Here is a 24,010-nt window from a genome sequence, read left to right on the forward strand (position 1 = left end):
TAAGAAAAGAAAATTAAATTTTGATTAGATAAATTCTCTAAAAGTGTGTTTGAATAAATATTTTAATGAGTGAAAATAATTTCTTGAGAAAATTTAAAATAATTTGACAAAATTTATGGTTTGGATTAAAAAAATATAGAGAATTATTAAAATAATGTAAATTTGTAAAATGTTTTATTTGAGTTCAATTTAAAATTTTTCGTAGAAAATTTGAAATTGCTCCTTCACTATAATAATGCGATTGTTAAATTATTTATTATTAATTATTAATTTTTTAAATTTTGCAAGATGAACTTCATATTTTATGCAAATTTCAAATTCATCCCTAAAGTTTTCAAAAATTAATGCAAATAAGTCCTTAATAATTTTCAAATGATATAAACTATTCCCTTCAAATTTTCAAAAATTGCAAATTGGTGTCTACTTTTCATATTTAAAATTTGGCCCAAAAATTTTAAAATTTATGAAAATGACCCCAAAAAATTAATAATGAATTATTTTAATACTCCATTCAAACAAAAGAATTTAAAAATGAATAAATTTTAATTGAATCATTTGAATTGTTTAGAATATTAGTGGATCTCGTGACCCTGGCATATGGTCTAGACGTACTAGGTTTGCACTTTAAGGTGCTTATGTGTCATTGAAGACACGTTACACATTCTGATTGAATGATTTTGGACATTGGAGATCCATTCGATGAAATTGACTTGACCATAATCTATGAATAAACAGTAATTCTATCGCTTTGAGAAACATTTTTCACTCTTCTCTCGACGAGACACTATTAATTTTTAGTCTCTAAACATTCCTAAACTATTTTGTTCTTCCCAAAGTTTTTTAGCCTCTCTAATTACTTATTACATTTAATTACCATTAAATTATCAATTAATAACTCTACAAGAAAAAAAATTGAATATGTGACAGTTTCTTTCGTATGTTACGGTTGTTCTAACCGTAGCAAATTGTAGGTTGCAACCACTTATCAAATGTTGTAAAATCTTCTGTCAAGAACCTCTTTGTGCGACCGTTTGTAAAACTGTCACTATAACACCATTATATATTGTGACGGTTCTAAAATGCCTTCAAAAAGATTATTCCAACAGTTGTAATCATCATCAATTTTATTTAACATTTTGTTTTGGAAGATTCATTGCAACTTCTTTTAATTGACTCAAATGTGAAGTTGTGACAGTCCAAACTGTCGCCATTTCTATTTTTTTAATCTTTTATTTTTGATTGGTAATTGTTTTAACTTTAATTAAGAGAAAAGAAGTGATGCACTGACAGTGTAAAATAATTTTACACTGTCAACCAATCACAACCATACATCTAATTACACTCCACTTTTATTTTTAAAAAACTTTTAATGACATGACATTTTGTTGATTTTTTATTGGTTGAATGTGTAAAATAACTTTACACTAACAATGTATAAATATTATTCTCTTTAAGTAATGTAATGTTTTTATTTTTCAATTTTTTTAAACCGTCAATTAAAATATTATTATTTTTAATACTTGTTTATTCAATTTTAAAAACTATTACATAACATTCTAATAAAACTTTTATCATTCAAAACGTTATCTATCTAAAATGATAGTTATGCTTAAACTTAAATAAAATTATCAATACTTACTAAAAAAGCAAAAATATATAACTATAAATGATGAAAAAGCATTAAAACATTAAAATCATGAGATGCAATGCATATGTCTGTCTTGAGTTTTTGAAAAACATTAAAACAGGAGATGTAAAAGCGTGATATTTGTAAAAACGTGATGTTTGTAAAAACGAAATATCAACTTAGCATTTTTGGTAAATCTTAAGGAGTCAGGATACCTTTTTGGTGACAGTATGCTTTCAAACTAACCATGCTTCAGTTAGGACTTTCAAGGATGATAAAGGGAAGGTTTAAAACACCATTTGTATCCATGGTTATCCATGGGCTCTTAATTGCTTAGCTCACTTTGTTTTCAAAATGTTTGAAATGTAATGTATGAATAGAAAAAGATTTGAAGAAGAACTTTATCTTGTAAATAAGCGTAGTCTTTTAGAATTTGATTTGAAAAAAGAGTGGGAAAAGAGTTTTGAATTTGAATTTGAAGAAGACCAAGCAATTAATAGCAACTACCCTTAAATTATAAAAAAAATGTTATTTTAGCTTTTCAGGGCTATCCATACCATAGGAGGGTAGGAAGTCCTTTTATTGTATGTTAAAGGGTTATCGAGAGTATCGTTCGCCATAAGACTGTCCCTACCATAAAGAGGGCAGGTAGTCTAAGGGAAGGATATAATAGTCATTTAGGCAACATGTAAAGACTCCTTAGTATTCGAAGGGACGATCATCATTTATCGAGGCAACGTCGAGGGACGAGATCATATTTATCGTAGGCAACTTGAAGGGACTATGATCTTTATATCGAGGGACTATGATGATTTTATCGAAGGCAACAGGCTAAGGAGTCCCTATGCTCGAAGGGACTTGACTATTCTGATCGAAAGACAACAGTAAGAGAGATTACCCTAAAGGTGGGTGTGTGTAACAATCACGTGTTAGATTCAGATATTTATCTTGAATTAGTGAGCTACTTTTAATAACTTATCTTGCACTCCCTATTTACTAACCACAACAGAAAAGTAAAACAGTTTAATAGTCCTACGCTATTACAATAAACACCTGTTGATGCGGGAAAATTAAAGGCAGAAAAATAAACCTAATTACTACTACAATAAAACCCTTGAAGGGTAACAGAAAATAAAAGGCAGAAAGAAAGGTAGAAAACTCTTTGTACATAATAATAGCAAGCAATAATAATGCGAATAATTCAAATGAAATAGATAATCAAAATTAAAGGCACAAATTAAAATAAAGGCAAACATTGAAATAAAGGCAAACATTAAAATAAAGGCAAAATTTGAAAATAAAGGCAAACATTAAAATAAAGACAAGAATTGAAATAAAGGCAAACATTAAAATAAAGGCAAAAATCAAATAAATAATTAAAGACATGCGACATACACTGAAGTGAGAGATGAGAAGAGAATTCGCGAACAAAAATGCAGTTTAGGAAAATCAGGTTAAAAAACCTTATGGCTAAAAAGAGGGTAAAAACCTAAACCTACAGTTTAATCCACAGTTTGATAGACAACTCTTACATTACTGATAGTCACATGGTTTTGATTAAAGGCTAAACAAAAAACCTAAAATTAATCCTAAGTTGTTTAAATAAAATTATTCTAAAAATTATTTAACCTAAACTTAATTATCAAAATAACCTAATTATTAAACTAACCTAATTAAATTAATTAAATAATCAACTAATTAATTCTGAATAAATTATTTAGTTAGAAAACTCTAATATTAAATCTTAAATTACATTAATTAAACTAAAATAATAATTAAATACTAATTCTAATTTTATTAAAAATTAAATTAAATTAATTCTAACTCAAAGTTTTATTTTTAAAAGAAAAAATATTTATAAATAATTGGGTTTTAAAAGAAACAAAAAAGCAAGGAATAAACAAGTTTTATAAAAATAAATAATAATAAAACATGGGCGCTGGATCTGGTGTTGCTCTTCGCTGGGGGTCTACGGTGGGGAATCTTCCCTGGGACGTAGGATCTCGAGCTTAAGAAGATCCAATAGCTCTGGCGTGAAGGTCCATCATGGGTGTTCACTGGCTGGCTACACTGGATCAGAGAGTTAAACAATTGATAAAAATGTTACAAGCTGCCTGGGTCGAACCTAGGACTTGGGGGTGTCCAACATAACCTCACTGCCATCCAGCTGCGCGCGCCATATTGTATAGGAGATACCTTGAATAAGATAAATATGCAACAAAGGGATTAATGAAAAATTCAAACCAGCGGTCAAAGTAGGGCCCAGGTGGTGCTGACTAGCGAATCAGAGGCGGAGAGAGAGAGCCCTTGTTGACCAGTCATTGATGCCATTCCATGTATGACTTTCTTCTCCATCCTAGCCCTGCATTAGCTACGAAACATCTTTGGTTCCGCTACAAACCTGCGCATCGAGACCCACACACGTAGCTACAGAAAAAGCCACAAAAATCCGGAAATTAACCACGAAATAATTAGTAGCAAAAACCTGCGATTTTCAAAAATAAAAATAACGATGAATGAACGATAACCAAGGGCATGAATCGATTGAAAAAGTCCTTTTGAGCATGATGGTGGTGTTCGTTTGGCCTGGGAACACCTATAAGCATGAAAACAAAAACAAGGAGCTTGCATACCCTAACAATGGCATCTCTTATTAGGGACGTCAAAACTCCGTATCAATGGTTCAATCTTCTTCTAAATGGTGTCAGGAACTTATTCATACCGTTAGTTTATATTGAAACTCAATAAAACATAAATTATGGAAAATTAAAGTTATGTGCAAATATGTGAGATGGTGCGTGGACGTTTGAGGGGCTATGGCCATCATAATTTGCTTCAAACTCGCTCTAAATCATCTGAGGAAACGAATGGAAAGGTTGTTGGCCTTCGAAAATGGTTGCACCAAGGAATAAGGATTTCTCACTTTCTTTTGATTTTTTGTAGTTTTGGAACCCTAGTTCTTGCTCTCCTCCTCCCCTAATTTCGTCCTCTTGTCATCTAGTAGGTTTGTGTATTTATATATGAGTGGATTAGGGCAACAAACTCAGACCAAATCCCTTTCAATCAATGATTGGAAAATTGATTGAAATATGTTATGAAAACCTTCCAATTTTGTCTCAATCTTAATCTTCCCTCATTAATCTCACTTAGCACGAATTTGTATCAAATATTCAGCCCTTGGATGATTGGGAATGATTGGAAATCAAAGCCAAATCAAATCTTTTGTATTTCCTCTAATTATTTTGATTTTTAAACTATCTTTTAATGAATAAAAATTCAATAAAAATATAATAAAAATCAAATAATCGTGGCTTTGGTCATGGAGCTTCTACATGACTTTAGAAACAAGATTGGATCATAAAAACTTGGTCCCATTTGCAAAAAATTCATTTTGAAACTTATTTGCTTCACATTCTTCACCCAAAATTGTCCAACTTTGACAGGGCATGTCTCACTCAATTTTAAAGATATGAGAGTGTTCTAGAACTTTTTGGAAAGCCCAAAATGTCCTCTACAAGCCACATTGGAAGCTTTTTTGCATTTGAGGATTTTATCTTAAAGATATGGCTCTTGATTAAAAATTGCTTTTTGCGAGCTTCTAGAAGGACCTGTAATGTATTGGGTCACCACTACAACGGCCAAGGGCTACTACAGCGCTTTTTTTGGGCTACTAAAGCGCTTAAAAGCGCTGCCAAAGCCAGCGCTGCCGTAGGTAACGACAGCGCTTTTGAAAGCGCTCTCGTAGCCCCTCCTATAGCAGCGCTTTTATCCAGAAAAGCGCTCTCGTATTCCCCCCTATAGCAGCGCTTTTTTCAGAAAACGCTCTTGTACCCCCCCCCCCCCCTATAGCAGCGCTTTTTCAAGAAGCGCTCTCGTAGGTTGCGCATTTTTTTTTTATGCTTTTTTTTAGGCAGCGCATTTTTTTTTATTTTTTATGCTTTTTTTTTTTTTTTTAATGTTTTTTTTTATCTTAGGCATTTTTTTTATTTTTTATGTTTTTTTTTATCTTAGGCATTTTTTTTATTTTTTATGCTTTTTTTTTACCATTATATACCAAAATAAAATATATATATATATATATACCATGGATAAAATACCATTATATACCAAAATAAAAGATATACACAATTAATATAAGCCCGAAATTCGTGTCCTCTGCATAATCACATGTTTACTAACAGATACATATATAATTAAATCATCAACAGATAGGAACAATTAAATATTAGAAACACATATATGTCTTCACTCTTCACTCTTGATAGGAACACTATTAGAAACTCAACCAACAGCATGTCAAACAATTACAGAATTTGAGAAGTTGTTACCAAATTGATCAAAAGAGCCCAGTATCCTTGTGAGCTTTCTACTATCTCTTAGCAATATAAGAAGTTTCTCTGCAACAACAATTAATGTAAAGTTCACAACCAATTGACAGGAAAAATTAGACACAAATAATAGTTGAATATTAATTTCTATGACAAATAATACATGACAACTAGTTACTACTACTTACCCTTCAGCGTTTTCCTTCATCTTTGAGCTATGCTATATCTACACTTATTTTCCTACACTTGTATATTAACACAGATAGATACTTGTGCACAGAAATTAAGATAGAATAAATTAATAAAAAATGAATTGTATACCTTGTATGTAGAAAATTACGGTGTTGGTGTAAGCTAGGGGTGTATGTTTACTCAATCAATAAATGTTGCAATAATGAGAAGGGGTTGTTGGACTAGAAATTTGAAGGTTTTGTTGGACTTAACCTGCATCGCCTCATTTCTATCCAAGTTGTATTGTGTCACAGAATATGAATCAAATAACTGTACCCCGAAGGATCCTGCCACAGAAGACTTCGGGGTACAATACTTGATTCATATTCTGTGGAACATAATCGGCAGGGGCACATTGTGTTCTATCTTTTACCAGTTCATCCACTGTTTGAAGCTCAACCTACAATAGAAAAACGTGATTATTACTAACTACATATAGAAACTCTTGAATCATGTTAATTTCCAGATACATTATATTGAAAAAAAATTAGAATGTGAAAGCTAAAAGAGTTCAAAAGTTCCCTAGAAATGAATGTTCTCAACACGTTCCACATTGGAACTCGTAATAGTGGCTAATAAAACAAAAAGTCCTATGCTTTATGTCCAGAAAAGATCATGTAAAAAGCGATCAATCCTGGAGGCCCTTTAAATCAATTCATACTAAATTAAAAAGTGTATAAAACTATAGATAATACATCTATAGATGTAAATACTAACTTCACGGATCTAATGAAACTTTTATTCCAAAAACAAATTACTTGAGTTTTTTTTTCCTGCATAAAAACCTAACAAACTTTGTCTTCAATACTCTAAATCACACTAATAAATATAATCCCTTGTAGGTCTCATTATCAATAACATCTTATACTTACTTGATACATGTCTTCGATACTCTAAATCACTGATAAAAACCTAACAAACTTTGTCTTCAATACTCTAAATCACACTGATAAAACCTAAATCACTGATAAATTAAAAAAGCCCCAATAATATTAACTATAAATTAAAACCTAAATCACACAGATTTTCAGAGTTTCAGATTTTCAGATCTTTAAGAGCAAATTATCACCGGACCTATGAGCAAATTAAAACCTAAATCACACAGATTTTCAGAGTTTCAGAGTTTCAGATCAGATTATCACCGGACCTATGGCAGCAAACCCATTCATTAAAACCTAACACAAAACCCTAAAACTACTACAGACCCTAAAACTACAACAGTGAATTTCGCTAACCTTCACAAAGTGAAAGATGATAGAAGATTTACCTGCAAACGAATTCAGAGTTGTTGTTGCTGAGAGGAGATGTTGAGAACGAACGGCTGTGAACGAATCAGAAGAACGATGCCGGCTGTGAACGAAGCAGAAGAACGAACGGCGACGGCGGCGGCGGTTGGCAAGAAGAACGATGACGGCTGTGTGGAGGTTGGCGGCGACGGTACTGGGTTTGTGAAGAGAAACAGTGAAGAAACAATGAAGAAACAATGAAGAATGAAATACAGAACGCGCGTTTGTTTTAATTTGTTTTAAATAATTTAATTTTAAAATGAGCTACTAGAGCGCTTTTCAAAAGCGCTTTCATAGGTATACCTATACCGGCGCTTTTTCTCTAAAAGCGCTTTCGTACCATATACCTAATTTTCCCTATACCAGCGCTTTTGGAAAGCGCTCTCGTATCCATCCTTTACCAGCGCTTTTTAGAAAGCGCTCTGGTACCCCCCCCCCCCCCTTTACCAGCGCTTTCTATAAAGCGCTCTCGTAGCCCCCCCCCTTTACCAGCGCTTTTTAGAAAGCGCTCTCGTACCCCCCCCCCCTTGCCAGCGCTTTTTTCCCTTGTTTTTTATTTTTGTTTTTTGCGCAACCTATAGCAGCGCTTTTCCCAAAAGCGCTTTCATAGATGCGCTGCTAAAGGACAAATTTGTTGTAGTGCACATATCTCAAATCAAGCATTTTTAGCCTTGTCTTGTGAGAGATAAATTTGTAGATAATTCAATTTCCTTAAAAATGAGCTTTGGATGGGAAATTTCTGATATTCCATGTGAAAGTTATGGCTGGTCAAAGTTGGGTTGACTTTTAGGTCAAAACACCCTAATTTAAAAACTTTGAGTTATGTTGATTTCTGAACTTTCCTTGATGAATCATGATCAATCCTTGATCAAATGATGAATGATACTTCACAATGAGGACGTTGACCAAAAATCAGGAATTTTGACTGTACTTTGGCCACAGTTGACTTTTAGGTCAACCTAGTCGACTGTTGACCATTTGAGCTGTTGATTGAGCAATCTTAGGATTCAGAGCTTGAAACTTGAGGTGAGGATTCTTTGAATCATATGAGAGGCCACATAGTCCATTTGAGGCATCAAAAGTTGATCTTACTTTAAAAAGATCAAAACCCTAGTTTGAGAGTTGTTGTTTAGGAGAGTGCGCATTCAGTCAAGTCTCGAGCCTTTGATATTCAAATGAGCTTGAGTATAAAAATGTGATGGGCAAATTTTGGGGTATGACATAGGTTAACTTGCTCTTTAAGCCAAAAGCCCAAAACTATAAAAGTCCAATCCATTTTGGAACTAAATCAAATATAATCAAAAACCACTTTTTCTAATCAATAAAAAATTCAAACTAACTCGCTTTTTCAATCAACTCCACTTTGTTAGAACTTAGACAAAGTATTTAGGTGAATCAATGGAGGAAAAAAATAGTAACTACAGAAGATGTGAGAAAATAAGAGAGAGAGAGAGAGAGAGAGAGAGAGAGAGAGAGAGAGAGAGAGAGAGAGAGAGAGAGAGAGAGAGAGAGAGAGAGAGAGAGAGAGAGAGAGAGAGAGAGAGAGAGAGAGATGAGGTTGACATTAACGATAAATGTTTTAATTGAAAGATATTTATACAGGCTATCTAAAACAAGTAGAATACAAAACAACTTTAAAAAAAGCTAAACAACTCAAACTCGGGCTCGTAACCGGTTAACGCAAATGTTGTTACCGGTTACGCCTACTCAAACAGAAATTTAGAAGTTGAAAACACCTGCTGTACCAGTTATGCTATTTCTTGTAACCGGTTACGGCCTCGATAAAACCAATTTCTAGCTTCTAAAAGTGCTTATTTGATAAGCTGTTCACACCAATTTGCATCCAGAAGCTTATACAATGCGTTTGAATTATTATGCCCATCCAATCCACTTTACATATTTTTAAGACCATTTATGTAGAGGTGGCAAAACGGGCCCGACCCGCGGAGAAAAGCCCGTTTTGCAGGACGGGGCAAAGTTTTAGGCCCGCTCCCTTTAATGTGCCCACCCGCCCCCCCTGTTTTTTTGCGGGCTTTTGTGGTCATAAGGTTTTTTATATAATTTTACTATTTTTAGGCCTAAAATGTTCCATGCCCGCGGACTTTCACTGTCCGCAAGGGCGGGGTGGAGTAAGGTTTTAGACCTGCACTCTCAAATATGTCCGCCCCGTCTCATTTTTTCACGGGCTTTTGCGGGACGGGCGTAAATTGTTGCCACCCTTACATTTATGTTTATCTACATTAAAATATATTGATTAATAATCTCAAGACATTTCTTAAGAAATCAAAATGCAGTTCCCTTCAAACCAGTGTAATATTGATTTGATTAATTTTCCCGTTTGTTATATTGGTGGTAATCTAGTCTCAATCATTGGATGAATTTTAATTCAAGACGATGCATTACAAAAACAACAGATTTAAAAAATAGAGACGTAAAATGTAGTTCTTTGAAAAAATCAATTTAGAATACGTAGGCAGCCAGCAACATTATAATTTTAGGGTCTTATCTAAATCATATTTCCAGAACATTAGGCTAATGTAGGAAATATTTCACATCAACACATCATTATAGCATCTCATTCATTTAAAAGCTCTAAATTTAAAATTTCTATGACGTTCCTTTCCCATAATTACATCAAAGAACTCACCAATATATTTGTTGAATTACATTTTGTAATTACCTACCAAAACAAATGGTTCTTAATTTGATAATTGTACGTAAAATAGTCTTTGATAAAAGAAGTTAGTTGTTCAACCATATACATCTGAATAATACTATGACCATATTGGAGATGGAGACAGAAGAGTGATAGTCAGCAATCAAACATTATACTAGAGTCTTGTGACAACAGGTGTTTTGATTGAAAACGAAACTTAATTAAAAATATAAGCTGTCAATTGCTTTCAAGATATGTACATAACCGATATTTTCCATGTTACATTATTTTTATCGTTCCATTTTTATATTTATAGTGGATGAACTCACACTTGAGAGATTGTTGAAAAATAAGTGTGAGTTGTGTAAGTCTCACATTGCTTATAAATTAAAGAGGTGGTTGAATATTTTATAAGTGAGAGGACCATTATACCTATTACTAACACGGATTCTTTTGAAAAATGAATTAAAATTGCAATGTGGCATCTATAATTTTCAAACAAGGCACAGGTGGATGTTATTAAATTTCTTGTATATTATCCATTGTATTACAATAATACAGCGCAAAGGGAATAACTGAAGTTGACCAACATGCCAAATTAAGAGAGAATGAAACTTTTTAAATAGAAAATGGCATGGTATTGGTCAAGTAGTGGATATTTTGCATGAAGTTGTATATGTTCAAATCTTAGCTATTCTTAGTTCTTTACCATTCTACAAAATCCTATAGAACAACTGGTTTATCTCCTTTATCCATTTTTTCGTTTCAACCTCAACGATAATGGAAGATGTGACCAGCTCCGGCAACTCACCTTTTAGAGTATCTGCCATCGCTGCAGGGGAAGCACATACTCTCCTTCTCACTGGTAACTAACCAGCTTTCGATTTTGGTGATGGCTCTTAGTTTCCTTCTTCATGCCACTTTATTTTAACCAGCTTTCTATCTTGTGTGTGTGTGTGTGTTTATGAGTGTAGAGGATGGGCGTGTATATTCATGGGGAAGAGGAACATTTGGAAGACTCGGTTTGGGTTCAGAACAAGACCAACTATTTCCAGCTCAAATTGCGTTTGGATCAAAAAACTCGGTTAGAATTGTTGGAATTGCTGCTGGTGCATATCATAGTCTAGCTCTTGCAGGTTCCATACACTTTTCTCTTATATCATATAAATATGAATTTTAAGTAGTTGAGTTTTCTAATTGAAATTTGAAGGTTCCTCACAATCTAATTGTTCATAGTACTATTTTTGTGTTAACAGATGATGGATCTGTTTGGTGCTGGGGTTACAATTTATGTATCCTTAATTAGTATGCTTAAATCTCTAGGTTGAATTATATTACAAAAATCTCTTGTTCTTAGTTTTTAAAAGTTTTCTCATCTAGCTCAACTGACAGAAGTCGATATTGTTAGGTTGGACGTTATCACCAGATTTCAAACCCTGGTACTCACGGTTGTGTGTGAGTTTTTAATGATTATTTATCACTTAGTCAACTAACAAAAAAAAAGTTTTCTCAACTATGTGTTTTGTTTATCTACATCCTTGACTATTGTATGGATGGTCAACTTGGTATCATCAATGAAGAGGATTCCCACAATCCAAAATACACAGATGGATATTATTCTGTTGTTCCTTGCTTGTTGAACAAGTTTCTTGAGTTGCATCCCCCAGATTCTTCAACCTTAGTGTTAGAAGAAGCAGAAGCGAAACCACCACTAAAGGTATACTATACTATGTTTAAAGCAAATTTTGTTTTTGTTTAGTGTTTAGGTTAGAGTACGACAACATGATATCAATTTAGATCGAACGATCGAGATATGTAACTGTGCAACATTATGTATCTGACTAATGTGTTCTCATCTTTTCACTCTTCTCCGCGCTAGATAATTTCGGTCAAAGCAGGAGGAATGATGTCACTATCTATTGATAATCTTGGTGCCCTATGGATGTGGGGAAACTGTCCTAATCAAAGTAAAGAAGGTATATTCTCAATAGTAAGCAATTTCACTCCAACGCCGGTTTGGGATTTCCATGGTCACATAGTAGTAAAAGTTGCATGTGGAAATGAACACATTATAGCACTGGTTAGTGTTGGAGAATCATACAATGGTGAACAAGATGATCTCATTTGTTACTCTTGGGGTAACAACAATCATGGTCAATTAGGCTTGGGTGATGAAGAGAATAGACCAAATCCTGAAATGGTGAAAACATTTGATCAAAATTCTCATTGGTCAATTTATGAAATAGCATGTGGTGCTTTTCACACTGCTTTGTTAACTCGTAGAAAAAAAAGGCCGAATGACGCGTTAGAATTAGAAAGTGTGTGTTGGACATGTGGTCTTGGTGATAATGGACAACTTGGTCATGGAACAATACAAAGTACATCAATTCCTGAACCTGTTCAAGAATTGCCACAATTTGTGAACCTTGTTTCTGTTGACTGTGGTTTGTTTCATACTTGTGTTGTTTCGTCGGGCGGGGATGTTTGGTCGTGGGGAATGGAGAAGGGGCTTGGATTATACCCTGATGCGCGAGTTGTAGGTGAATATTCAAGTGACGCTCTTTCTCCGCTTGCTGTACAAAATCCTTGTGAGGATAAATTTGTAGAACCGGTTCAAGTTGCGTGTGGTGCAGCTCATACTGTTATTGTTGCACAAGAGGGGTATAAAGTTTGGTCTTTGGGAAGAGGAAGAAGTGGAGTTCTTGGAAATGGTAAGGTAATGGATTGTTACACTTCTACCTTAGTGCTATGGCCTCCATTAGTGGAAGATTTTAATTTTAAACAAGAGGAACCATCGAGTTCGCGCAAGCAAGAAAAGGAGTAACAGAAAACATATGAACAATTACATATCAATAGTGTATATAAAAGTAAAAGTAACACCATTGCTATCAAAGTATAGCACATTGAAGACAAATAAGCTGATTATGGCCTAATTATTTGTTGTATCTAGTCTCTACTGGGTGATTGAGTTCTTTTAGGTGATTGAGTTATGCACAAATATTGAATACAACTTGTTAACAAATAGTATTATGTAAATTCTGGTTTGATATATTATGCTGCTATTATGTAAATTCTGGTTTGATATATTATGCTGCTGTGTTCATCCTTTGGTTGTTTAATCACTTGCTCCTTTATTTTTTGATTAACAATTGTTTAATGGCTAATATCTTTTGGAGATTGTTTAACTATGACTAAATCTTTTACAAGATACAAGAATTCTCTTCTCTCAACATTTTTTTTAACATAGAAAGACCGGATCGGCAGTCCAACAACATTCTAAAATAAAAAATGTCCAGTCCAACCATTCTACAATATCCTAAACGTGACTTAGAATATAGATATCTGAGCATTGTTAGTCTTCCGCATTCCTGAGACAAGCAAAATTCAATATAACTTATAATATAATTTTATAAAAATAAAAGTAAATGCTAAATTTTTGAAAATTTAATTTTTATATTTACAATATAAAATATTTTTTATATACATGTATAATGTATTAGTCAAATCATGTAATCTAAACATTAATAAAAATCTTTGAACAGTTTTTTTTAATGAAAATATGCTAAGAGTGTAAAAATAATACAATGATCTAAGTTAATCGGAGGTACTTTTAATAAGAATATTAATAAATTTTAAATTTATATAAAAATCATCGTGTTCTTTTTTTTTTGTTGCTGATTTCATATTAAAGGAAATTTATTCAAAAATTATTTCTCTAAAACCCCAAAACCCTAAAACACACTCCCAATTCAAAAATGTCTCCCAACTCTACCGGCAACGGAGCTCTGGTCCCGTTTTCCGGTGAGACCAACGACTCGCTCGCGGTGTATACTCTCAACCATGGTCTCTCCCGTCCAATTTCTCGCGTTGCCATTTCCTGGTCCCGCGGAAACTCCCTCCGCGTCTCCCTTTTCGCCGAACCTTCTGGAAGCCCCGATGCTGGAGATGGCGCAAAAGTCGTCGAAGTTAAGCTCGGCGGTGGAGATCCGGAAATTGATGATGCCGACTGGCGCCGAATTGCCTACGGCTCTGTTGCCCCATTTGCACTGCTTCAAAGTCGCCGGAGCTCAATTTCTGCATTGTCGAAGTCTCCTTCAGCATATCATTCGGATTGGTAATGGACCTCTGTAAGATTTGTATTATAGTTTTTGAAAATCTTACGGTGAATGTTGATTTGTTTCTTGTAAGCTCTGTACCACCGACACCACTGAAATCAGACACCTACACGCTTGTGAGTGATTACGTTAATTTATTCATTTTTTTTTTTCAAATTATTATTGGTGTATCCATGTCAGTGTCCGTCGGTGCTTCATAGCTTGTAAGCATTTCAATTTTAATATGCAGTTACTTTTGTTGGATTCACCTGCTAATTTGATTTTGGTTATTTTTTATTACTAAGATTTGATAATTAAAATTGTGTTATGTTTTTCTCGCTGGCATTTTCATGCTTCCCTGTAAGGGAATCCAATATCGAAACTGAATGTTGAAGTTCTGTCTTGAGCTTTGATTTTTAGTTTTTATAATTCATCTAAGTTTGGCTTTAGCTTCACTTCATTTCATGGGGTGCCTCCTGAAATAATTGCATTTATAACTGACTCGGTTTTTGTTTTTGTTTAAAGTTAAGCGGTTTTTGTGGATTGACAATCATATGCGGTTTCATATAAATGCGTTTCTTGACAATAGGTTTCTATTTATTTTACAAATCAGGTGGGAGCATGTCCTTCAGTATAGTAAGGATATAACATCACTACTCACAGAACCAAAGTTGGCCCTTAATCCAATAATTGAAGATCCGAATGAAATTGTTCAGGTACTATTTCTAGATCCTTTTGTGACTGTGTGGAGTTGTGTTGAGACCTTCTTTGCGGGACTTATAGTAGAGAGAAGTTAGTCACTTACTTTTTAATACCTGCCGTAGAATAATGAGGAGCCAACATGTTTGAAAGCTGCCTGGGAGTTGATGGAAATATTTTATGTGGACAAGCAATCTCAAGCATGGCTTCCTGAAAGGCTTGTTGATTGGTTAGCTGTAATAATCTCTTTTTATTTGTTTTTTCGTAGGTTTGTAGATGGTTGTATATTATTTTAACTGTTCACATTTGCTTATTTTAAGTTCATGGTGGCATTTTATGACAGGACTATGATAGCCTCTTTACCAGTACACAGGAAACAATTCATGGCAAGCTTGTGGATTTTCAGAATGATCTTGTCAATATACAGGTTTGGCCACATGTGCATGTGATTGATGATTATGACTACTGATGAATATGACAATGATCAATACCTATTATCAGGCTTTTAGGAATTGTAGATGTTGGGTGTATTTGAGTTTACATTAAGGATTTTTGCAGCATATGTAACGGATGGTGTTGTAGCATATGGTATATCTATTATAAAAATATAATATATAAACAAAAATATGCCCCCAAAAATGCAGAATTTAATAAAGGAACGAAAAAAACCAACAGCATATGTTTGAGAATATCATATTTTAGGCAACCCAATAGTGCACATGCATCCAATTCGTGGCATTTCAGCATTAAACAGAACCACCAATTTTCCAAGATCCATGAATGTCCATCTTGACCAAGACGAGAGAAAGGGTAAGAGTAGCTACCTAGCCTCCCGCAACTATTTTTAGATGAATTTTCCCCTCAAATGTTGAATGAATCACAATCAAGAAAATAAAAAGGGGAATGAAAAAGTGGATGCGGGAAATTTTATTTACAAACCTTTCTTAAAAATTGTGGAAAGAATGTGAAAACAAGTAAAATTTTAAACTATTTGCAGTGAGAGTCCTCACAATTGTAAGGTAGGTATAGGAAGCCTTGAATCATGAATCCTAAACTTAAACAGAGGGTTCTTAGCTTCCTAAGGCTATATTTCTGGGCTGCACCAGCTCGTGCCTCTCCCTTTAATTTTTTATAGTTTTCATTGTTTATTATATAAATCTTTGAAAATTATGATGTCACTATTGCTCATTAACAAATATGTTTGATGTTTTGTCAAGGTTTTTCCTTGTTTTTCTTTTCTTTCAAGATTTATAATTTGAGAAGTTATTCTATTATATTTTGCTTTGGCAACTAGCTGTTACATGGGATCTATAAACTGTGGTTTTTCCTTACATATATATTCAGTAAATCTGAAGCTTACGTCAAAACTGAAATGGGCAATTCTGAATGTTAAATTTTATTCTGGAATTCATAGATATTCAGTAAATCTGAAGCTTACTTCAAAACTGAAATGGGCAATTCTGAATGTTAAATTTTATTCCGGAATTCATTGATATGATGGAGCTAAAATCTATAACTTTCTTAAAAAGCTTAGTCCCATATGAACTTAAATGCAATTCTGGATACCATCTTATATACTCTATTGTCTGCTTAAACCCCACATTACTACTGCTATTGCCACAAAACACCGGCCTCTTTATTCTAGCCAAAACTTCCTAGAAACATATGATATTAGTGAACACATTAAGGAGGAAGCACACAATATATGCCCAATGTTCACCAGGAGTATTCTGTTCTACACCCTACAAGTTATATGCAAACAAACAACTGTCTCTAAAGTAGTCTACAAATGTATGTAGAGCATTGCTCACTACATAGTTCTTTTTGACATGTTACTAATGTGTATAATAGTTATGCTTGATTAATTTCTCCAAGGTTGGGGGCATAAACATAGGAAGTTTTGTCCATGCAGGTGATTGAAGATGATCCTAGATATTGGGAAGTGATGTCATCTGCATTGTCAGTTGGTTGGCTAGATATAGTGGTCAGTAAAGGATCCTACATTTTAACTGCAGCATCTTATGTTCCTTTGTAAATGAATAATTTCATTTAAGTTGGCTTTCACTTGCAGGTGAAAATGCTGCGGTTACACGGGTCTTACCAATTAGATCAGCTCAGCTACCGTGAGGTTGGCATGAAAATCATGAAAGTTTTATTTCACGACGCAATGAATTCACACATAATGACAGAGATGATGATGTTGTTGTTATAATCAGCAATTCAGCATTCTTAATTGTTGTTGTTCTTACTGCTACTATTATATTTATTTATTTATTTATATTTTTCTCATCTTTTTTTCCGTCTCCTTTTTGTTGTACAGTTAGAAAATGGACTGGTGGAGGCAGTTGCTGTTCTTATTTCCAAAATGCCCCGATTACGTCATGAATCAGCTTCTGGAAATTTAGGAGATTGTTTTAAATCCAAACCCGACTTTATCAAAGTATATCCAAATCCCGCAATACTTTAACATGCATTATTACATCTGTTCAACAAATTTACTCTCCTGTTATAAGATGGCGTGTATTTCTATTTTATAGGCCTGGGAAAAGTGGAGGTCACAAATTACTAAACTGGACTGCAGTCCATTCTGGATTCAGTGTGATAATCAACAAACTCGTGAGGGCTTAAGAAATTTGCTACAAGTTATGCTGGGTAATACTGAGAGTCTCTGCACAGCTTCATGTTACTGGATTGAGTTGTATGTTTCACATTTTTTATACATCAGGCCATTTACGACCGTAAGTTTTATCTATTATTTTGCAATAATAACTTAAAAAATGTTCCTTACATATATAATATATTGTTTTTAAATAATCTTCTTCATATATCTTTGTTAATTAATGGAATCTCTAAACAATTTCGGTGCCGCCTTTTCTAAACAGGGAATAGAAAGCATGTATAATTTGGCCCAGAAATGCATCCAATTGAAACCACCGACTGGTACCCATAGGTTGACTGGACTTATGATTGGAATTCTTTCAGAAAATACAGAGGTAATAATAAAATTTATTTTCCATGCTTCATTGTTTATTCTTTTCAAGTATTTTGGGTTTGCTTCTGCTTGTTTAATGATTTTGTTTTTTATTCAACCCTTACTTTCCCATTTTAAACTTGAATGACCGTGTTGAAATGTCTTTAGGTTGTTTTAGCTGAAATTTCCAGAGAATTTGGTCCTTGGTGAGTTGTTTCTCTTCTATTGTTAATTTATTTTTGATTGTTATTATGTACGTGTTTGAACTAGATTATTCTGCTCTCAAGAAGCTCACAATCAAAATGTTCAAACTTCAAAATTTAGTTTTAGACTGAAAATCTTATTTTTGGAGTAAAATGATTGATTAGTACTGATCATGTGCTGTATTACTCCCTTCTTTAATTGGGTTTTGATAAAAATGTGACTTTTGTACATGTCATTATGTCAACAAAACAGGATGGTCGCACATGCCGTGGAATTGTTAACTGCAGGGAGTGAGCAAGCAGAGATTCTTCTACAGGATGAACGTTATAACTTGGGAGGAATCAGTATGATGGAACTGCATCGGCTTGCATATGCTCAAGTTCTATCATCACATGCATTGACCTGGCAAGTAAGTGCAAGACAATCCAGTAAAAAAGTATCCTATTAAATTAATCTTGATTAGTAAATTATCTTGAATGAACTATATTTATTATTGATGAACACCAAAATTTACTGTTGCACATACATGTCTTGGTTTTTTACACGAGGTTGATGAATCTGAAAACTTGAAAGAGTAAGGATGAAACTGAATTTACATAGATATGATTAAGAAACTCCAGGAAACCTAAATAATCAAGGCCAAGTGAAACTCTTTTTATTTTTTTATTTTTATAATGAAGATTGCAGTTTTATCAATTCATAACAACAATATTTTATATAAGTAATATAATTTGGCGCTCATGTTCACATATTTGCAGATAGCTCCAATATATTTAACATCATGCATGAAGCAAGGAATGGGCTTGCTAGAGAATTTATTGTACAGGCAATCTGTTCAACATAACAACTTGTTGCTTAAGGTAATTGTTTCATCTTAATTTTTTCATTTTCAATTCAAAAGTCTGATCCTTGTTAATTTTTTTAATATGCTTGTGAGTGACAGAAAAATTATTCTGATTAATGCAGAACATTGAGATATGCCGTTTGTACGGGCTTGATCATGTCAGTTCAAATATCATGAAGGTAACATGCATTCTTGATTTGGTTAACTATCGCAAATACAATGGGTAAAAAGTTTGGAAATTAAAAATCTTCATCTTTGCGTAATGTGGTTTAGCACAATTAAACATGCATGTTTAATATATAGGTTGCTGGAGTCTATCACTGGAAGCATGGTCGTAAAGGTGCTGGAGTATATTGGCTTCAACAATCCCAAGATACAAACTGTCTTAATAGGATTGCACAACAGTTATTTGATTCAGTTGGAAAGTCAATCTCTGATGAAAGCTTCAAAGTAATACTTATACTCCTACAATAAAACACCTGTGCAAATTTTTTTATTATCTATTGGTTTATGTGGATATGAATTTCTTTTATAATTATTTAATTCTTTCATTTTACAATCCAATTTTTTACAGCAATGGGAAGGCATAATTGAATTATTGGGTTCTGAATCTAAGCCTGCTGGGGGTCTTGAATTTTTACACAAGTATGAGCATCCTGCGGTGACATTTTTACCTTGTTTTCACATCTTTATCTAATTATTTTGCTCTAACATTTGTTAAATATTACATTCAGATATAGGGATTTCAAAAAATCCCTTCAGATGGTATTTAGTGGAAAATCAGCTGATGCTGCTCGACAAGCTGTAGGCTCCCTCATACTGGTATTAATTTATATACACACTTCTACAGTTATGTTGTCCCCAATAGAGTAGTGTGCTGATTGTACAAACCAGTCATGTTACCTGCTTGGGTTCCTTCTATACTGAATTAAATAAAACAATAAATCATGAACAGAACAAGTACAACCAAAGACACAATCAGTGCAAACAATCTGTTTTCTTTCGGCTGTTCAATTTTGGAGTGCATGTGGAAAACTAAATTGGTGTATAATGGCTTGAAGAGTCATGAACAAATTAAAACAATCTGAAAGATATTCTTAACCGCTGTCATTGTACAAAATGTATGCTATTTTTCCAAATTGAGTTGTGATTACTGAGCAGGACTTTTGAAAGATATTGGAATAATTAAAATGATTTTGCATCGAAAATATCTAAACTACATTGATACAATCATATAAATTGTCAGTAAGGGTAGCATGATACTTATTAGTTATACTCTAAATTCGAAAGAACATGTTTGTGACCCCGAACATTAGAATGAATGGCTTCAAAAAGAGACAGCTTGAGAGACTCTAGCATGTTTCCAAAGCTGGCCTGACTAACATTCTGAAGACTCTAACTTTGATAGATGATGTAATCATTTTCTTCAATGTATGTAAGCTCGGATGATCTAGATTATGATGTTGTAGAGCAGGAAACTTGGTAGCATTACAGAATGTCTTTATAATGCACTAATGACTGAGATTCACAAGACCGGGTGGAAGTAAATCGCTGAATATATTAATGCCTGTATGATTTAGATATGGGGCTCCAAGGTTTCAGAAGAAGTGAAGGTTAGGGCACACTTTAATGTGTGAGAGACAGTTTGCTTACAGAATTTAGATTTTAGGGGCAACAGTTACCATTTGAACTGAATTCTATAGTAGTAGAAAAGTGGTGAAGCTTGGTCAATAGCAGTTGCTTGTAGCTTGAATTCATATCATAGAGTGAAACGGGGGAGTTTTGGACTGCGATAACTTAGAGAAAAGAGAGACATTACCAATTAGGTGACCAGATGCATCAAGATCCAAAAATTCAGTATCTCTACAAGAGTAGAATGAGAAATTGAGAAAGGCAAACTAGATAGTTACCTGTATGGTCAACAATGACTGAAGGACATTCGATGGTCTCTGAGAGATTGAGACAACTGGCGACATCACCTTTAACAATCTATGATGAAAAAAAACTGTGTCAATAACCTTGATTGTGGCTTATCGAAAAACTAGGGCTTCTCAACCTGAAGGCTCTCTTAGTCTAAGTTGAATACGGCAAGTGAATAATTTGTGTTTTGTTTCATGAATTGTTTGTACAATATTTATATTCAAGGTTAACATGATCGTTCACTAAAATTTAGAGATTAAGTCAAGCTAACTAAGGAAACTATACATAATACATCAAATCAATTTCTTGTCAAATCTAAATAGAAACTTAACAGAGGCAATAATACCGTGTTAGCTGCCATAGCGGACTTGATTTTTGGAGTGACAATTGTGATCCAAAAACATTGACAAGCATTTTAGTTTTTTTGGTGTTACTAGATCTTCTATTATTCAATTATCCAGCTGATAGCCAGCGTTCTGTTTTAAAGTGTAACACATTTCTTTTAATTCTGCAGCTTGTGTAACACATTTCTTTTAATTCTGCAGCTTATGAAAAATCCATCAACCCCTCAGCGCTTTTGGCTGACCCTTCTATATGACTCGGTGAGTTGTTTTTAGTTGTCTATCTTTTCTTTTATAATGTTCAGTATAATCATATGGCCACATGTTAATGGGATCGTCTTAATATCCCTTTCATAATTGTTTTTGTTTCTTTGCTTTGATTGACCCAATTAAAACATTGGGTAGAGAAGAGTGCCATAATAATAATATCAGAGTTTTTATGTAACTGCAGGTAAATTGTTATGTTTTTGGCATTTTAGGATTGACTGATAGTTTCTAATGCAGTGCTTTTTTGTGGGTTAATTTAATACTATAATTACATTCATTATTTGTGTATAAATTGATTCCCAGCCCAAGCGGGTTTGAACTGTTTTGAACGTGAAAACCCAGATTTACCCTTAAAAAAAAAAACCTCGGAGGAGTTTTTATGGAAATTTTCCAATTTGCGCCTACTCAAAACACAAAATAGAGGATTCAATCTTCTTTTCACACGCTTTCGCTTCAATATTCAGAGTTCTCACGATCTTGAAGATCTTCTTCCTAACGCTACCTCCGCCTGCTTCATTCCTCAACGCCTCTGCCTCCGCCTGCTTCGTTTCTTAGCGTCACCGCCTGCAATCCTCTCTTTTCAAGTTGATTTTTACCTTTCTGTTTTTCTTTTCTCTTCTTTCTTACTTCTTTTCTTTGTTACTCTTTTTTAAAGTCTTCTTTTTTCTTCTTCTTTCTTTTTTTCTTTTCTCTTTCTTTATTCATACTGTCCTATTTTTTATTTTTTTTAAAGTAATAGTCATTTAATAACTCTATTCCTATTCTTCCTCTTTTATTTGTTTGGTTTTACATTAAATATATGTTTTATAGATTATTCATATAATTAGTCTAAAAATAGTCAACTAGCGGTTATGCCGTTATCCGCTATCCCACTACCCTATTTTTGGGGTTGGCTGCTCAGCTATGCAATATGGGATTGATAACTATGCTAACAAGTGGATTTGAGAGTTTTTTTTTTCTTACTGGACCAAAACCCCGTGCTTTGTTACTGCTTTGTTAATGTATCCTTCAATACACTAAATGAACAGACTCAAAAAATCCCTGGGATTTCATTCGTGAAATCTATTCTTTCTTTATAAAGTAACATACCAAACAATATATAGAAAGTAGAAAAAAATTATGATCACATCAGTTACAATCCACACATGTTATCTTAATGCATGTGCATGTTTGTTTGCCTCTCCAATCATGGTAGATCCTGTTATCATTTGATTTTTTTTCCATATTATATGTGCTCACTCACCAATGCATTTGACATGTTTAATGCGAGCTGTGTTTTCTCACTCAATTACAATCAACACATGTTTTGTTAATGCATGTTTGTTTGCCTCGCATCATTGTAGATCCTGTTATCATTTGATTTTTTTCCATATTATTTATGATCAGTCACCAATGTATTTTACATGTTTAATGCGAGCTGTGTTTTCTCACTCAAATTTACATGATTTCCTTGTTTGTTTCCTTTGGGAGCAGTTGAAGTTGTTAAATTGGAAAGATAGTCCTCTTCTCAGCGTGTCTGAGACCCATCTTCTATTGAACAAACTTCAAGAGTTATCTTTAGCGCGGCAGCGCCCACAATTCACGGAGCCTAGCTTACCCCCTCAAGCACTGAGTTCTATTAGGCTGGCTCTAGCCACAAATCTTGGCCGTGCCATACTTGATGAATAGGCTTACCATATATATATATATCTTAAGGGATGGATGAATAGCAATGTCATTCAACAGCATGTGTTGGCTTTCATAACACAGGTCGAAGGGGATGCTTGTAAATTGCTAGCTCTAATGGTTATCACCTGTTGTAATTTTTTCATGGACATTGGCGCACCGTTTTCTCGGTTTGCCATTGTTGAGCTTTACTTGTAGTTTTATTTATCTTTTGAGTGGCAATCTGTATCAGCTAGATTTAAACCGACTCTAATTTTGTATCTTCATTTTAAGAGTTAAAACTGAGAATAGCAAGAGTTTAAACCATTTTTACTCTTAATTGGGGTTACTAGAAAAATTTGTCGCTCAGATCAATTGACAAATAACACATTTACTACAAATCAAGTACAGATAAACCTTCTGTCGAAAAAAAAGTACAAGTAAACCTTTGAGTAAAAAAATTCAGACAAACCTTAACTCTATAAGAAATGAGTTTTGAAAAGAAAGTCTTATATAAATTTGTAAGTCCTGTAACTAAAAAGTAATAAGGTAGCAAACAATTAAACAATTGTGTTGGCATGTTTTTGTTCAGAATATACTCAGTTCTCTTGTCAACATTCAAGATAATTGTCAAAATATAATTGATACCTTATAATTTGTAGAATGCTGACTTATACCAATTTATTTTTGTTTTAGACTAAAATTATTACTTTTAAAAAACTAACAAGAATTCATAATATTTGTGATATAAGAGAAGACAGTTTGTACTTAATTCTTAAAAGAATTTCAAATGTTCTAAACTAAAATACTACTTTATGGAGATATGATTCGGTGATGTCATGAAAAGTCCAAAAATCACTGCTCACACTTTTTTGAGGATGTAGTGGTGCCATGTAAT

The 24,010-nt window shown here is 33.6% G+C and overlaps 2 protein-coding genes across 2 annotated transcripts; both read left to right on the top strand.

The window, feature by feature from the left end:
• Window positions 1–10,555: 10,555 nt before the first annotated feature.
• On the top strand, window positions 10,556–13,199 carry LOC131600388 (ultraviolet-B receptor UVR8-like). The gene is made up of 5 exons (XM_058872554.1): window positions 10,556–10,993; window positions 11,103–11,264; window positions 11,385–11,420; window positions 11,682–11,845; window positions 12,008–13,199. Exons 1-5 carry the CDS (start codon window positions 10,909–10,911, stop codon window positions 12,950–12,952), a joined length of 1,392 nt encoding a protein of 463 aa, XP_058728537.1. The 5' UTR covers window positions 10,556–10,908; the 3' UTR covers window positions 12,953–13,199.
• Window positions 13,200–13,812: 613 nt separating this feature from the next.
• LOC131596074 (nuclear pore complex protein NUP85-like) lies at window positions 13,813–23,386 on the top strand. The gene is made up of 18 exons (XM_058868634.1): window positions 13,813–14,242; window positions 14,836–14,938; window positions 15,047–15,157; window positions 15,265–15,348; window positions 16,834–16,905; window positions 16,993–17,049; window positions 17,242–17,361; window positions 17,459–17,659; window positions 17,804–17,914; window positions 18,061–18,098; window positions 18,349–18,505; window positions 18,855–18,956; window positions 19,063–19,119; window positions 19,244–19,390; window positions 19,515–19,585; window positions 19,675–19,762; window positions 21,406–21,462; window positions 22,942–23,386. The coding sequence occupies exons 1-18, from the start codon at window positions 13,884–13,886 to the stop codon at window positions 23,134–23,136; spliced, it is 2,130 nt and encodes a 709-aa protein (XP_058724617.1). The 5' UTR covers window positions 13,813–13,883; the 3' UTR covers window positions 23,137–23,386.
• The last annotated feature ends 624 nt before the right edge of the window (window positions 23,387–24,010 follow it).

This window comes from Vicia villosa, linkage group LG4 (genome assembly GCF_029867415.1).
Source record: "Vicia villosa cultivar HV-30 ecotype Madison, WI linkage group LG4, Vvil1.0, whole genome shotgun sequence".
Classification (NCBI taxonomy): Eukaryota; Viridiplantae; Streptophyta; class Magnoliopsida; order Fabales; family Fabaceae; genus Vicia; species Vicia villosa.

What these genes read in the sequence shown, in the direction of transcription:
- LOC131596074 (XM_058868634.1), top strand. Translation starts at nt 13,884, where the DNA reads ATGTCTCCCAACTCTACCGGCAACGGAGCTCTGGTCCCGTTTTCCGGT. An exon ending in CCAAACCCGACTTTATCAAA is followed by an intron (nt 17,362 to 17,458) that starts GTATATCCAAAT and finishes TCTATTTTATAG; the next exon opens with GCCTGGGAAAAGTGGAGGTC. An exon ending in TCTCTGATGAAAGCTTCAAA is followed by an intron (nt 19,391 to 19,514) that starts GTAATACTTATA and finishes AATTTTTTACAG; the next exon opens with CAATGGGAAGGCATAATTGA.
- LOC131600388 (XM_058872554.1), top strand. Translation starts at nt 10,909, where the DNA reads ATGGAAGATGTGACCAGCTCCGGCAACTCACCTTTTAGAGTATCTGCC. An exon ending in ACATACTCTCCTTCTCACTG is followed by an intron (nt 10,994 to 11,102) that starts GTAACTAACCAG and finishes TTATGAGTGTAG; the next exon opens with AGGATGGGCGTGTATATTCA. An exon ending in TCATAGTCTAGCTCTTGCAG is followed by an intron (nt 11,265 to 11,384) that starts GTTCCATACACT and finishes TTGTGTTAACAG; the next exon opens with ATGATGGATCTGTTTGGTGC.